General features: G+C 42.5%; 1 protein-coding gene across 3 annotated transcripts in view; it reads left to right on the top strand.

Moving 5' to 3' along the window:
* Positions 1-17,413, top strand: part of mkln1 (muskelin 1, intracellular mediator containing kelch motifs) — a 162,050-nt gene that overhangs the window by 129,007 nt on the left and 15,630 nt on the right. For all 3 annotated transcript variants that reach the window (XM_078235844.1, XM_078235843.1, XM_078235845.1), the window contains exons 13-14: positions 6,058-6,205; positions 11,337-11,451. In XM_078235844.1, coding sequence (XP_078091970.1) covers positions 6,058-6,205; positions 11,337-11,451 — 263 coding nt within the window. The remainder of the gene's footprint in view (positions 1-6,057; positions 6,206-11,336; positions 11,452-17,413) is intronic.

The raw sequence follows: 17,413 nt of genomic DNA, 5'->3' as shown, positions 1-17,413 counted from the left end.
ATGGAATGTTGGCCTTTATCGCAAGGGGGATAGAATATAAAAGCAGGGATGTCTTGCTGCAACTGTACAAGGCACTGGTGAGGCCGCAACTGGAGTACTGTGTGCAGTTTTGGTCCCCTTATTTGCGAAAGGATATATTGGCCTTGGAGGGAGTGCAGAAAAGGTTCACCAGGTTGATACCGGAGATGAGGGGTGTGGCTTATGAGGAGAGATTAAACAGATTGGATCTGTACTCGTTGGAGTTTAGAAGGATGAGGGGTGATCTTATAGAGACATATAAGATAATGAAGGGGCTGGATAGGGTAGAGGTGGAGAGATTCTTTCCACTTAGAAGGGAAACCAGAACTAGAGGGCACAGCCTCAAAATAAGGGGGGGCCAGTTCAGAACAGAGTTGAGGGGGAACTTCTTCTTTCAGAGGGCAGTGAATCTCTGGAATTCTCTGCCCATTGAAGTGGTGGAGGCTACCTCGTTGAATATGTTTAAATCACGGGTAGATAGTTTTCTGATCAATAAGGGAATTGGGGATTATGGGGAGCAGGCGGGTAAGTGGAACTGATTCGCTTCAGATCAGCCATGATCTTGTTGAATGGCGGGGCAGGCTCGAAGGGCCAGATGGCCTACTCCTGCTCCTATTTCTTATGTTCTTATGTTATACAGGGCAGACCACATCTGGAGTACTTTAAGACCATAAGAGGTAGGGACAGAAATAGGCCATTCAGTCCATCGAGTCTGTTCTATCATTCAATGAGATCATGACTGATCTGATGTATAATTCTCAACTCCACTTCCCTGCCTTATTCTCATAACTCATGGTTCCTTTATTGATTGAAAAATCTATCTCAGCCTTGAACACACTTAATGACCTCCACAGCCCTCTGCGGTAAAGAATTCCACAGATTCACTACCATCTGAGGGAAGAAATTTCTCCTCATCTCTGCCTTAAATGAGTCACCCCTTACTCTGGGATTATGCCCATTGGTTCCTAGAATTTCCCACAAGGGGAAGCAACCCCTCAGCGTCTACCCTGTCAAGTCTCCTGAGAATCCTATATGTCTCAATAAGGTTACCTCTTATTCCTCTAAACTCCAAGGAGTTTAGGTCCAACCTACTCAACCTCTCCTCAAAACAAAATCCCTCCATGCCTGGGGATCAGCCTTGTGTACCTTCTCAGGACTACCTCCAATGCCAGTTTATCAGTCCTTAAAAGATGGACCAAAACTGTTTACAGTATTTCAGGTGTGGTCTAAATGTGTCTTGTATAGTTTGAGCAAGACATCCCTATTTTTATATTCCATTCCCTTTAAAATCAAGGCCAACATTCTCCCGTGTTGAAAGACTCATTCTCTTCTTCAAATGATGGTTCAGGCAGGATCTTTGCATATCTTTAAGGCAGAGTACATAGATTCCTCATAAGCAAGACTGTGAAAGGTTATTGGGCGTAGGCAGGAAGTTGTTACGAACCGATCAGCCGTGATCTTACTGGATGTGGAGCAGGTTCGAAGCCCTGACAACCCTACCCCTAATTTGTGCGTCTGTACGATCCCTCATCTGTTTCTTTCCTCATTCTGGCTGGGTCCAGGTTGGCAGAATTTCTATATCCAATGCATGTCCAGTCTGATCTTCCTAGATATGGGGTCCACTCCTGCATTTTTTTGCCTAATTTTCCCAGAAAAATGCTGCCTGGCGTACATTGAATTATAAAGCAGCTAAACGCATCAGTATAACCATTTAATTCTCTTCTGCTGTTAACTTCGCTAACCTGCATTCTGAGAGCAAACAGTTACATCATCCCGAAACTGGTGATCCACTGCGTAGCAAACATTGTATGGGACACAGTTATGTGTCAGAAGTTATGTACCAAGCTGAAGGAACAGTATGATCTGGAGATCCAGGGTTATTACAACCTGTACCTTGTGGGTTACTCAATCTGCCAAGTATTGCTCATCAGGGGTGACGTTCACTCAACTTGATTTGCATTTAGAGCTAAGTTTGATTTTCAAACAATAAGCGTACCAGGTTTTACAGCAGCACACACTTCTACCTTGCTGTTAAGCTTAAAAAATGTTTTCTGCCCAAATAATGAAATATTTGCAAAAGTGACCAGAAGTTTGGATGAAAATGTAGATTTTGAGGATCATTTAAAGAGGGAGGCGGTAGAGTTTAGGAGAGGCTTAAGTAAGTGAAAGAACAGTTGCCAATAGTTGACTTTGCACAAGAGGCCAGAGCAAGCAGAACAGAGTTGAGGGAGTCTTCTGGCAGTGAGAGGCAGAGAACAGAAAAGGTGGGGTTGCGGGGGAATTTTAACACCGGGGTACGAGTGTTTTATATTGATGTATTTTGGAGGCAGGCAGTCTGTCAATCAGTAAGGACAGGGGTAATGCAAGCAGGAATTGATGCTGAACACTGTACAGGCAACTAAGTTTGGGGCAGGTTAAAGTTTGAGGGTGGCAGTTTGGAAGCAACCTGGGAGTCTGGAGGTGTGAAATATGAAAGTTGCAATATGAGGGGCAGAAATCAACCATGATATCACAGTAGGTGATGTTTATGATGGAGAGGAAATGCTGTTGGAAATTCCACTCTCAGTCCAATGGAACAACAAGATTGCAAAGAGTAAAAGTAAAGTTTAAAGTTTATTTATTAGTCACAAGTAGATGTACATTCACACTGTCATGAAGTTACTGTGAAAATCCCCTAGTCGCCACACTCCGGTGCCTGTTCGGGTCAATGCACCTAACCAGCATGTCTTTCAGACTGGGAGGCATCCGGAGCACTCGGAGGAAACCCACGCAGACACGAGAAGAAAGTGCAAACTCCACACAGACAGTGACCCAAGCTGGGAATTGAACCCAGGTCCCTGGCGCTGTGAGGCAGCAGTGCTAACCTCTGTGCTACCGTGCCACCCTAGTGAGACAATGTCATGGAAAGAGTTGGCCTACAGAATTTGTATTTGGTGGGTTAAGGTTGATGGCTCTGGTTTTCCCAATGTTTATCTAGAAAAAAGAACTGAAACCCATCCAATACTTGATGTCAGTTTCACCGATTCCCTTTTGACTATTGAGTCTGCTTCTCCCACAGACAGTGCAGACCAGATGATGAGAATTTTAGCAAGAGACCAGAAGTGATAGCTAGAAGAGCAGGAAGCCAGCATTCAATGCTGCTTTCGGTAAAGTTCTCACTAACAGCACTCCGGTGGTAGATGGATATTTAATAAGATCCGCTTGGGGAAACAAACTTAGCATTGTAGAAACATATGGAAGCTGTTATTTGGCAGTTCCTGAGCAATTAGTTCTTGTACTGGCCTCCCTTTGAGCCTGACTTTGCTGTCCTAATTGTGCATCTTGTTAGTTTCTCCTGTGTTGTTCTATTACATATATAAGGTGGTAGTTTTTTTTTGTCTGTTGAATTCCTAGTTTTAAAGGTAAAGTCGCCATAGCCCCGATGACCATAGGCTGCTTTCCCCTTTGAGGGGGAGAGCTTGACTTGTAGTGATTTAATCTGAGGATCACCTCCCCTTGGGCGAGGGGCAAGGTTAAGAAAGCAGGGCCTTCATTAATAACCCCAGCCGGTACGGAAACTGCGCAGTTGGCATTGCTCTGCATCACTAACCAGCTGTCCAGCCAACTGAGCTAAACTGACCCCTGTGGCTCCACATGCCTTTAAACCTTTAAAATCTTGGGTTCTGATTATGTTGCATGTGCATATGTTTTTCAACGATGTAGTGGCAATGCAACTACACATTTTACGGTGAAGCATGCTACTCGCAATGCTACTCAAATGGCTGGCATCTGCCTTAGGACTAAAACCTGTGGTCGATGCTCCCTCTAAGCTGTCCAGCCATGCAGCAACTTGGAAATTCCTGTGCATCTCTCTCAATAAATCTGCTCTAAGCAGCCACACAAAAAATTAAAGGATGCTGCATACTACAAAAAAAACATTAGAGGATATGTTGGATGTGACTGCTGTGGTTCTCTGTTAACCATCTAGGGATTATACTGGATGGGGTGGGGGAGTATACATAAATTAGCTCTCTTTCAAGTCAAATAGGCCCCAGGCTATCAAGTGAATGATCTTGGTAATCCTATACCTGAGTCAGACTAATGAAAGATTATTTGAACCCTTTGCCTCTTGAATGATTTGCCCTATCATATTTGTTCCATCAGTAAGAGCTATTGATGACCATTCAGTAACCTTGGCTCATTAATGGGATATGCAAGGGTAGACCTACCATTCAGCATTACGCTTTGCTGCCCCAAATCAGTACCCTAATGGGTATTTGTGCTAGTAAAATATTCTGGTTAGCTGGTTAAATACCAGTACTCATGTGTACACTTGGGGAATCCCTGAACCTTCTCTATTGCCAATCTACAACTAAAACTTTCAGACTTGGGCAAATGGACTTCCCCCAATGCAAAGGGAGGGGATAAGAACTAGAAAGAAAGAGAAGGACCTATGGATTCTACATTGAGTAAACAATTTTTCTAACAACTTTGGAAGTTTAAGGATGGGACATATCTTTGCAATTGTTGGATATCTAAATGGACATTGGGGAAGAGTTTTATGCAGTGCTTCTGAATTGTATGTTAAATCACTTCTTCACCGAGATGAGGAATGCTGTTAGCTCATCCACTGAGAAAAATCTATTCTTTTCACTTTCTTGATCATGGTATGCAGGGTTCTATACCAATGCTATATGTGATTTCAGGAGTTTTGCTTTCTTCTAAAAAGCCCAGTATCATCATTTTTTAAATTCAAAACTCAGTCTTGTGCTAAGGTTCACTATCAGGGCTATTTGCTACATTATCATTGTGCCTTTTTCAGAAGCACTGGACACTGCTTAAGGTCTGTTTTTACCAGAGAACCATACAATTTAATCATCATTTCTTTGGTTTGGTATTTGTTGATTGATCTTTGCCTTGTGATCATTGTTGTGGTTTAATTGGACCCATTGCATCATAATTTCAACAAATTCAATTAGTTGTCAATATTCCTCCAACAAAATTCTAACTGAAATCTTTTCAATAAACAAAGATCATTGATGCTGTCCCAAAGTAACACAGGATCTGAAGAATAGAGATGTTGTCTTGTCCGAATACTTCAATAAGAAGCTTTGAAATTTCATTTCATGAAAGGTATTATGAAGTGTCAAAAGAGGGTCTGTTTCCCCAGCTGCTCTTCATTTCACTCTAAAATAATTAGATTTCTACATGCAGCACAACATTGTAAATATTGTCAATGCCTCATTAGAAATCCCAACGTTTCTTTTCAAAAATGTATTTGGCAACTGCTTGTCAATTCAGCGGCTTAATGAGTACTGTATATTTTTATCAGAACCATTTATTTTTCTATTTTATCATGCTTAAGCCATTATGATTTTCATTTGTCATATGAGTTCAAAAAGATATAAAGACTTTTTTGTTAAATGATTGATGCATGAGAGCAACAGAAATCACTGGAAAAACTTGGTGCATCAGGCGTCATCGGGTGCTAGAGCACAAATTAGTTGGCCTTCTCGGATATTGACGCTTCCTCAGACCAGAAGAGATTCGAAATGGACAGCATTTAAAACATAAAAGGGAGGGGGTACACAATGCTCGATCAAGCATGCTGTCCTTACCTCTCAGTCATTCTGTCGTGCAATCTCTCGCATATGCATACACCTCCGAGCCAGCTGCTTTCTCCAAGATGTGCCAGCACACTATTCCTACCTTTCTATTACTTAACAGCCCGAGGGGGGGAAAAATGTGAGCTGTAGTTTGGATCTGAACTTGGCACTGTAGGATTTTGTCTTGGAGAATTAAGCTGATCGGTATTGTCCAGCATGTCAGATGTGAAAATAGTTTTTTTTTTTGCTTATCTTCACTTGATTTAAGTGAGTGAAAGCTGAAAATTGGGAATCTTTTAGTCAGGTGTTAATGTTTTTACTCGACTTTGAGTTAACTGCAAGGTAGGCATAGGTTTTAGATACCATCCAAAAATGGTATCTCTGAAAACGCTTTACAATTTGTCTAAATGTTTGGTTTGAAATAAGTCATTTTCTGAGTTGTTGCACTCTTTAGTTCCAATGACAGGTTTCACTCAGAGGGCGACAATTGACCCAGAACTAAATGAGATTCATGTCCTCTCGGGTCTCAGTAAAGATAAGGACAAGCGGGAAGAGAATGTTCGGAATTCTTTTTGGATTTATGACATCGCCCGGAATAACTGGTAAGTTCGAAAGCAAACGATTACCTGAAGTATTAACCACAAGTGTTTTCCATTTTTGGACTCCCCTGGTGGTTTTGGGCTGCTCAAGAATCACAGACACTTTTTTATTTTTGCTTTGCTGTTCACACCACTTGTATTCTGGAAATCTGCAGAGCCTATAAATGTTACCATAGATGCAGCACAGGAGGAGCCATTCAGCCCATCACGTCTGTGCCAGTTCTCCTATATTCTAAGAAGAAATGAAAACTGCATTTGCACGACCTTGGATTTTTAATTTCAGTTTTTTACCGCTTACATTTGGGTACTTGAACTTTTTCTTGTCAGTTCCCAAAGGTGTGAGCAGCTGTGATCTCTTAAGATTGGGTTATGCACGAGAAGTTTGTCTGTCCTATTATCCTCATTGGCTTACATCCCCAGGAATAGTTGATGTGAATCTTGCCTGCCCTTCCTTTGCTGTCATGTACATTCTTGTGCTTGTCCCACCATGACAATGGGAAAGCACCGTTTAATCAGTGACAACAAATTATTTTGGATATGCAAACTTGGAGGCTTGAATAGGCGGTGTATGACCTGACCATCTAATCTGGTCCTTTTTTTTCCTGTGTTTAATGTTTATGAGATGGCTTCACTTCATTCCGCAAATATGCTGTACAAGAAGAACGAAGGGTGATCTTTAGTTTTAGTGTCGAGATATTGTACCTACTCAGGAATGTGTGTTCAGCCCCTGTTTCGTGTCTCCCTTCAACAGTATCAGTAAGAGTGACAACTATAGCAAATAGGAAATGCCCCACCCACTCTGAGCTGAAACTCAATGCCTGAAATAGTGATAGAGGCTGAAACGTTGATGCCGTTTATTTTTATTCATTTACTGGATGTGGGTATCATTAGCTCGGCCTGTACTTAGACATTCACTTGCAGAGCCATAACCTAGAGAACTATGGACCAAGAGCTGCAAAATGGGATTCGACTGCGGAGCTTTTTTTGGCTGGCACAGAAATGACGGACTGAATGGCCTTGTGTGCCATAAATATTTTATGTTTCTATCAATCGTTGATGCAGTGCATTGGGATACATAGGCACTGTGCCCTGGGATAATGGCATTTAAACCACCTTACTGAATTACAGTCTTCCGAGTTAAAGTATATTTTCATATTCCTGATCCATACATTTGTGATTACATTGGGTATTTGGCTGGCAACTCCAGCTAAAAATTATGTAGTGATCTTTGCTCTGATCTTGACCTTTGAGGGATGTAACAAATTCTATTCAATTATTTTGTGCAATTGCTGGTAATGTGGATTGCTCCAGAAACCCAAACTACTTCAAAATGCATAACTTGTATATCATAGAATGATTGCAGGATAGAAGGAGGCCGTTTGGCCCATTTTGTACCCAATGTATGATTCTATATAAGATGATCTTGGCTGGTTCCACTCTCAACCTTTCTCTGTAGCCCTGCAGTTGTTTTGTGTCTTCAGATGCTTTTACCCCCTTTAGCAAACCACACTTTAATCTTGACCAATACATTTCACATCCTAGCTACTTGCTACGTACATTGTTGCTCCTCATGTTGCTCTTGCTTCTTTTGCCAATCACCTTAAATTGTCTTCCGTTGGTGCCCAACCATTCCACCAATGAGAACAGTTTCTCCCTACCTCTGCTCAGATCTCTCATAATTTTGCGCACCTCTATCAATCCTTCGACAAGGAGAACACCCCCGTTTCCACAATCTATCCACATAAATGAAGTCCCTCATCCCTGGAACCATTCTCATAAATCTATTCTGCATCCTTTCTAAAGCCTGCATAACTTTTCTAAAACGTGATCCCAGAATTGGACACATTAATCCAGTGTTTTATGATCTTTTTGTTTGTACTGTACACCTATTTATAAAGCCTTTTTTAACCCTATCTCAATCTACCCTGCCATCAACAAAAATTTGAGCACATGTAGCCCCAGTTCTCTCTATTCCTACAGCCCCTTTATTTTGTATTGCCTCTCCTCACTCTTCCTACCAAAATGTATCACTTCACACTTCGCTGTATTAAATTTCATTTGCACCACATGTCTATCTGTACCACCAGTCTGTCAAAAATCCTCTTGGAAGTCCATCGTTATCCTCCTCGCAGTTCACAATACTTCCAAGTTTTGTGTCATGTGCGCCTTTTGAAATTTGTCTAGGTTATTAATATATATCCAGAAAAGTGTTGGTCCTGGTACTGATATCTTGGGATTGTATTCCTTCCTCCAATTAGAGAAACGACCATTCATCGCTGCTCTCTGTTTCCTGTCACTCAGCCATTTTTGTATCCTTGCTGCTAGTGTTTCTTTTATTTCATGGGTTTCAACTTTGCTGGTGAGCCTATTATGTTGCACTCTTACCAACTCTGTTTGGAAGTCCATGTACACCTCATCAATCGCACTACTCTCATCAATCGCACTACTCTCATCAATTCTTTGTTACATCTTAATAAAACTCAGGCAAGTGAGTTAAAACACTTGCTTTATGCTTGCATTGGAAAAAGAGAGGATCAGGTTGTGGGCGGCACGGTAGCACAGTGGTTAGCACTGCTGCTTCACAGCTCCAGGGTCCCGGGTTCGATTCCTGGCTCGGGTCACTGTCTGTGTGGAGTTTGCACATTCTCCTCGTGTCTGCGTGGGTTTCCTCCGGGTGCTCCGGTTTCCTCCCACAGTCCAAAGATGTGCGGGTTAGGTTAATTGGCCAGGTTAAAAATTGCCCCTTAGAATCCTGGGATGCGTAGGTTAGAGGGATTAGTGGGTAAATATGTGGGGGTAGGGCCTGGGTGGGATTGTGGTCGGTGCAGACTCGATGGGCCGAATGGCCTCCTTCTGCACTGTAGGGTTTCTATGATTTCTATGAACACCATTTTCCTGCAAGAAATTCATGCTGGCTTTCCTTGATTAATCAACATTTGCCCAAGTGACTGTTAATTTTGTCTCCGGTGTATTTTGTGCTCATGGCTTTGTGAGTGGAATATCATGTGTCTCAAATTTGATTGAGTTTTTTGAAGAGGTAACCAAGAAGGTAGATAAGGGCAGTGCAGTTGATGTTGTCTACATGGACTTTAGCAAGGCCTTTGACAAGGTACCGCATGGTAGGTTGTTGCATAAGGTTAAATCTCACGGGATCCAGGGTGAGGTAGCTAAATGGATATAAAATTGGCTTGATGACAGAATAAGTCTCACAACACCAGGTTAAAGTCCAACAGGTTTATTTGGTAGCAAAAGCCACTAGCTTTCGAAGCGCTGCTTCTTCATTAGGTGAGTGGGATTTCGGTTCACAAACAGGGCAAATAAAGACACAAACTCAATTTACAAAATAATGGTTGAAATGCGAGTCTTCACAGGTAATCAAATCTTACAGGTACAGACAGTGTGAGTGGAGAGAGGGTTAAGCACAGGTTAAAGAGATGTGTACTGTCTCCAGCCAGGACAGTTAGTGAGATTTTGCAAGCCCCGGCAAGTCGTGGGGGTTACAGATAGATAGTGTGACATGAACCCAAGATCCCGGTTGAGGCCGTCCTCGTGTGCGGAACTTGGCTACCAGTCTCTGCTCAGCGATTCTGCGTTGTCGTGTGTCGTGAAGGCCGCCTTGGAGAACGCTTACCCGAAGATCAGAGGCCGAATGCCCGTGACCGCTGAAGTACTCCTCAACAGGAAGAGAACGCTCTCTTGCCTGGTAATTGTCGAGCAGTGTTCATTCATCTGTTGTCGACAACGGATGAATGAACACCGCTCGACAATGGCATTTGCTACCAAATAAACCTGTTGGACTTTAACCTGGTGTTGTTAAAACTCTTACGAAGTTGTACAATACATTGGTAAGGCCACACTTGGAATACTGTATACAGTTCTGGTCACCCTATTATAGAAAAGTTATTATTAAACTAGAAAGAGTGCAGAAGAGATTTACTAGGATGCTACCAGGACTTGATGGTTTGAGTTATGAGAGGCTGTATAGATTGGGACTTTTTTCTCTGGAGTGTAGAAGGTGAGGGGTGATCTTATAGAGGTCTATAAAATAATGAGGGGCACAGATCAGCTAGATAGTCAATATCTTTTCCCAAAGGTAGGGGAGTCTAAAACTAGAGGGCTTGGGTTTAAGGTGAGAGGGGAGAGATACAAAAGTGTCCAGAGGGGCAATTGTTTCACAGAGGGTGGTGAGTATCTAGAACAAGCTGCCAGGGCTAGTAGTGGAGGCGGGTACAATTTTGTCTTTTAAAAAGCGTTTAGACAGTCACCTGGGTAAGATGGATATAGAGGGATATGGGCCAAATGTGGGCAATTGGGACTAGCTTAGGGCTTTAAAAAAAAGGGCAGCATGGACAAGTTGGGCCAAAGGGCCTGTTTCCGTGCTGTAAACCTCTATGACTCTAGTGAAAATTCTTCAATGATGAGCAATTCTCATCAGTGCGGCTTTGTGTTATGCATTTTGTGGTACTTCAGTCTCATTTTGCATACCAATGAGATCTTGTGCTTGAAAACAGTAAGACTTATTTTTGGAAAGGCTGAATACTGAGGATGCTGGAAATGTAAATGGTGGCAATACTCAGCAGATACTGCAAGATATGCGGGGTGTTTCCAACGCTTTACGTTTACAAGGCTTATTTTTTTTAGTTGTTTTCATTGGGGCTATGATCTCCATCTGAAAAATGCCTCCAGCATTCTTTTCTGAAACGTTCTATTTCCTATCATTTTTAGAAGGTCAATATCTGATTTGATCAAAGTTTACAAGCTATTAGGACAAAATTAACATTTGGATGTGTGGATTAATTAAGGAAAATCCGCATGGATTTGTTAAAGGCAAATAGCATTCAACTAACTTAATTGAGATTTTTGATAAAGTACGGAGAAGGTTCATGTGTTGTATTTGAATTTGAAGTTTGATTAAGGTGTCACATAACAGTGCAGCATGTAGCAGGTGGCAATAATGCAAGAATAATTAATTGTGAATCAGGGGTGGATAGACTTTTGTCAACCAAAGGATTAAGGGACATGAGGCAAAGACGGGTATGTGGAGTTAGATCACATGACCTTGTTGAATGGTAGAGCTCAATGAGTTTCCTTGCTCCGATGTACCTATAATGGCATGTTTTTTTCTCTGGCATAGGTCCTGTGTTTACAAAAATGATCAGTCTTTAAAAGATAATCTGAGCAAGAGTCTTCAAGAAGAGGAGCCATGTCCGAGATTCGCTCACCAACTCGTCTATGATGATATGCATAAGGTATCAACATCTTTATCCTCTTTCACTCCTATATGATGTTTCTTTTCTCCTTCCCAACTTCAACGTCTTTTGCTCCCAGAACATCCCAGGTGGCTGGGTACAGCACTTGGGGCGAATGGGATGAAAGTCATAGGAAAAAAGCAGGATTAGGCTATTGAGTTGGATGATCAGTCATGATTGTAATGTATGCAGAGCAGGCTCGAAGGGCCAAATGGCCTTCTGCTGCTATTTTCTACGTTTCTATGTAACATGCGCCTCGAGTGTACAGTTAGGAGTTCACCTAATTGAGAGCAATTATGAGTAAAAAAAATTTATAACTAAACCATCAGTAAAAGCAATAATTCTTGATCGTCCAACCCCCACCCCAAGCATCCATTTTATATGATGCATGTCAAAGTCATTTGATCTTTATGTCCTTTGTTTGCAAAGGGACAATCGAGCACTTCCCCCTTCAAAATAGAGCTCTTTTGGATGACCAAGTCAGCTTAATCACCTCTGCTGGTTTGCACACAGCTGATTTTGTTCCTACTGGAGTCAGCAGTTTGAAGGCTGATATTGATCGGCACGGTGGCACAGTGGTTAGCGCTGCTGCCTCTCAGCGCCAGGGATCCGAGTTCAATCCCGGCCTCGGGTGACTGTGTGGAGTTTGCACGCTCTCCCCGTGTCTGCGTGGGTTTCCTCCAGGTGCTCCGGTTTCCTCCCACAGTCCAAAGATGTGTGGGTTAGGTTGATTGGCCATGCTAAATTGCCCCTTAGTGTCCTGGGATGTGAAGGTTGGAGAGACTTGCGGGGTAAGTATGTGGGGTTGCAAGGATGGAGCCTGGGTAGGATTGTTGTCGGCGCAGTCTCGATGGTCCGAATGACCACCTTCTGCACTGGGATTCTATGATTACCAGCTCCACGAAGGAGGTACTAATTTGAAATTGAGCTCATAAAATATAATTACTTTTTGGAGGGGTGGAGAGCAATCCCCGACAATTTCAACACGGGTAAAAACCTGTTTGGTGTGTTTACTTCATCGAATGCACGGAGGCAGCATTTTGCTACCATGTGCATTACGGCAAGAGTCACTGGGTAACTTTGTGGACTTCATTCTGTTAAAGCAGACTGCGATCCCTCCAGGAAGCTGCTAATGCAGCTTAATTCACTTCCTGTAATATGGAATCAAACCAGAGCCAAATGGCTTTCAAAGGTAATTGTTCAAACATTTTGGGGGCGTTCCAATGGAAACAAGCACAAGTGGGTATATACACTATTTATACTTTAAATAGGAATGGTCGATTGACAAGGCAGCAATATCAGATTATTAGTAATTATTCTAGAAAGAACTGAAAGCATCTTAACAATGGAGCGGCATTCATCCAGTTTGAGCTATGGGATTACAGCTGCATATAAGACATATGGGTACAGCAAGTTGATATAATTCAGTGACTGACTGCAGAGGCAGAGCAACCTGACTGCTCGTGTTCCTGAAGGAGGGACTGCGATACAGCTAAGCACATAGTTTAATTATGCATAACTAACCTGTCCCAGACCTCCTGATCAATGTCACCATGGTAAATATCCATTGTATATTATTCTGTACACATGAAGTATTGAATTACAACCTGTATTTCACCTACAGTTATATTAAGTAGTGTCGTAGAGGGTCATTAAGTCTTTGCAAATGCCTAACTTTATAAGATTGTGGCTAGGTGGGGGTGAATTTCATGGCGACATTTCGCTTCTGGGGGTTTAGATGATGCAAGAACAATAAAGGTGAAGTTTGTGATTTATCGATGTAATTGTACTGTAAGAAATTACCGTTCTTTTTGGAATGATTTTTTTTGGAAAACTCATTATTCTGATATTGCTGGGCTGATTTTTAGCTCCCTGTGTTAGCAGAAAACCAGCTTTAACATAGCGGTAGCCAGGTAAATAATGAGACACAGCTCTACTGACTGGCAGAAGCATCGGCAACCAAAGGATAGGAATTTAAGATAATTGGCAAAAGAGCCAGAGTGGAGATGAGATTCTGTTTTCAGTGCAGTGAGTTACAATTCAGAATGCACTGGCTGAAAGGATGGTGGCAGCAGATTCAGTCGAAACTTTCAAAAGGAAATTGCATAAATATAGATGTGAAAATATTTGTAGAGAGTAGGACGAAGTGGCTAGCTCTACCCAAGACCTGGCACAGACATGATGCACCGAATGGTTGCCTTCTGTGCTGCATTATTCTGAGTTCTCTGCGCCCTCCCCTCTGGGTTAGCCTTGGTTTTCAGGCAGTGTGTGAAGCCCTTGCCAAAGGCAGGCATGGGTCTCTTTAAATATGTGATTGGTGGAGTTGTACGATTTAAATAGGTCCTTGATATGATTTTAACAAGAAGCTTGTGACCCATACCAGGCTCGCTGGCAGGAGCAGGTAGAGAAAGAAGCCTGAGTGGTAGGTTTAATGTTTTAAACACTATATTTGCAGGTCTCCTTGTAGGCTCGGGCAAACAATTGGGGGTATTGGGACTTTTCCCTGCCATGGAATTCCAAGCTCCCTCCCCAACAGGACTTGACTCCAGACACCCCCTCATGCACTTAAGCAACTGTCTGGCAGTTGTTGCCATGGGTGCCCTGGCAGTGGCTGCCCTTTACATGGAATATTGACCGGTGGTCAGGTACTGACTACTGTTTGGATTGTCCAGGGGATTCGCCAGGTGATGAAACCCAGAAATTCTTTCTCTTATCCGATGACTAACCTCTTGGTCTTTCCGATTGCTGTTCCCCACTCTAAAATTTGTTACAAAATTAGAAGTGGTCATTTGGTACCTATCTTCCCACTACGGTGTAAAGGACAAACAGCCTGATCTGTTATAAGGACACTGATGAGAATCTCATAACTGGCAGGACTATAGTGTAAGGAGTCTAACAACACCAGGTTCAAGTCCAACAGGTTTATTTGGTAGCAAACGCCACTAGCTTTCGGAGCGCTGCTCTTTCGTCAGGTGAGTGGGAGATCTGCTCATACACAGCAAACAAGGCATATAAAGACACACACTCAATTTACAGAATAATGATTGGAATGCGAGTCTTTACATCAGGACTACAGTGAACAGGGACTTCAACTTCAAGAAGTATGAACAGCTGCTAAATGCATTGGTGAACTGACCGTGAGCAAATTGAAATCTTTTGAGTTAGTTTCAGGGGGTGGTAACTCTAAATACTTGGTGACTGAACTGACTGGATAGGTAACATCATCATAGAATCCCCACAGTGCGGAAGGAGGCCATTCGGTCCATTGACCTCCCCCTTCCCTATGAACCCCAAATATTTACCCCGCTAAACCCTGCAACCCTACACACCTTGGGACACTAAGGGGCAATTTAGCATGGGTAATCCACCTAACCAGCATATCTTTGGACTGTAGGAGGACGCCCGAGCACTCAGAGGAAACCCACGCAGACACAGGTAAAACATGCATACTCCATACAGACAGTACCCGGGTCCCTGGCGCTGTGAGGCAGCAGTGCTAACTGCTGTGCCAACATGTGCCCCGATGACTTCCTTGGAGTAAATGATTTGTGATTTTGCTACACTGCTGTAGTTCCCCTCTTGGGAAAGTACTTGGCCCCACTCTTTTATTTTTGGCTTGGTGCCAGTCTTCAAAACTGATGGTGTTGGTTTGCTGATGAAGCCATTTTCTGCGGAGTTCTTTACTCCCTATCTGAGTTGCTGTCAGCAGGTAGACAGATTGCAAAGGAACGCAGACAGTGAGTTGTCTTGAGTGATTAAAAGACCCGGCAGTAGATAGATTGGCTCTAATGTTGCTATTCCCATTTGTATTCTCATGGTTCAAATTCTCTTCGTTATAATCACTTGATTTAGCAGCACCACACAAATTGCTTCAGCCATAGCCTCATGAGTCAAGAAACAAGAGATGCTGCACCTCAACATGTTGTGTTGGTTATGTTTGTGCAAAGTACCAGTGTTGGAAAGTCATGCTTTCTCAACGAGATGGTGCCTCTGACCATCTGTATGTAGGCAGTTCCAAATAAGGACAAAGTTAACCATTCCTTGCTGAGCTAGAGTTCCTGCAGCTTATATGGGCATTCTGACATGCCATGTTATTTCACAAGGTCTCTGTATGCTTGCATTAGGCAACATGGTCCAAATTGTCAGAACCTGCTCTTAGCTCTATCTGTTTTCAGATGCACCATTTTAAGATACTTTTTGCACAATCCCTGCTATTTTTTATATTGTCTTGAAACTCTGGAAATATGAGGTTCTTCCAGTGCCAGAGATGGAACACTGAGGAGATTCAACAGGATGGTACGATTTGCAGCCGTTGGCAGGGTGGCAGTCATCCTCCACGGGCATCGACGCTCAGATTAGTGCCAGTGAAGGTGTCAGGTGGCGCGGGCTTGATTTGCAGCGGTTGGCGGGGTTACAGGACCAGCCTAGGCTGGTGCATTTCAGCTGAGTGAGAGTCTGAATAGGCTGCGATTGTTTTCCTTAGAGCAGAGAAAGCTGAGGAGGGAACCTCATCAAGGTGTACAAAATTATGAGGGGCATAGATAAGGTAGATAGGAAGAAACCTTTCCCCTCAACAGGGGAGTCAGTAGTCAGGCAGCATAGATTTAAGGTAAGGAGCAGGAGATTGGAAGAAAAACTTTTTCACCCAGAGGGCGGTGAGAATCTGGAACTCTCCGCCCGAAAGGGTGGTAGAAACAGGGAACCCTCAACATTTAAGAAGCATTTAGATGAGCACTTAAATTCCATAGCGTACCAGGCTACAGACCAAGTGCAGAAAAATTAGAACAGATATAGGTGTTTTGATTGTCAGCACAGACACGATGGGCCAAAAGGCATCTTTGTGTACTGTAAAACTGTGACACTGCAGCAACAGTTGTATTTTCTGTTCATCTACTGCACAGCCTTTGAGTCTAAGCTGAAATAAATATTCTAACAACACAGCATATTTGAAGTTCCAGTACTCTGGTTCTTGCCTGCTGTTATATTCTGTATATATCCGACACTGGTTTCATTCGATATTGTGTTGTAAAATGTTCCTACATCATAATTTTTAATATGAATTTCTAGCTGAACCAAGAATGACTATAGCTACTGGTTCTATGGGGAAACTTTATTTTTTCTGCAACTTGGAATGTGCAGTGAAGTTGCCCGATTTGACGGTTCAGTGACCTTTGAGCTTGAACCAAATTATGGATCCTTGGAAGGACAATGGTTGTTTTATTCATAGATTCCAGTCAGGTGGCCAAGAATGCAAGCTCATGCAAGTTAACCCAGACCGAACCATTAGAACATGAATATCTATCTTCATAACGCAGGCTAGGAGTTTTGATTTGGGAATCGGTCAGGTTGCAGAAAGCTAATGCTGGGGCTAGTCCGATTATACCTCAGGTTGCAGAAAGCTAATGCTGGGGCTAGTCCGATTATACCTCAGCAAGGCATTAATTGAGGTGAGTTGCTCAAGTAGTCCCATGTTCAAAATGTTCCAAGATGTATTTAGTCTAGCTTGCTTGCAACTCTGTTCAGGTGCCTCTCTGTCTGGGATAACTTTAACAAGCTGTTGGCCATCTCCTTACTTTATTCAACCCAACTTTGTTTCTGTGTTCTGGTGATGAGGTGCAACTCAATGGAGCTCAAGTGACCCTTGTTCCTTTCAACCAAAATTTTATTTAAAGGACTCTGAAAGCAGACTGAGTCTTGAAATACTTTCTTATTTTGATTTCATGAACTTTGAAATCTCAATCCAAATTAAATGCTATTATTCATCTGATTTACCCTGTTCTGCGTACACATTGAAATAAATTAAGTTTGCAATATTTCTGTCACCCTTCCCCACCTTGCAGCAACCGTGAGACTACAGTGAAAAATAACTCAGTAATTCTAATTCCGCATCATGGTGACACATTCATTCCAGATGTCAAATTAATAATTTTCTCTTCATTGAGAAAACCTAGGTGCTATACTC

The sequence above is a fragment of the Mustelus asterias genome, chromosome 19, assembly GCF_964213995.1.
Source record: "Mustelus asterias chromosome 19, sMusAst1.hap1.1, whole genome shotgun sequence".
Taxonomy (NCBI): domain Eukaryota; kingdom Metazoa; phylum Chordata; class Chondrichthyes; order Carcharhiniformes; family Triakidae; genus Mustelus; species Mustelus asterias.
The sequence above is the reverse complement of the archived record's forward strand: the minus strand, read 5'-3'. Positions and strand labels throughout refer to the sequence as shown.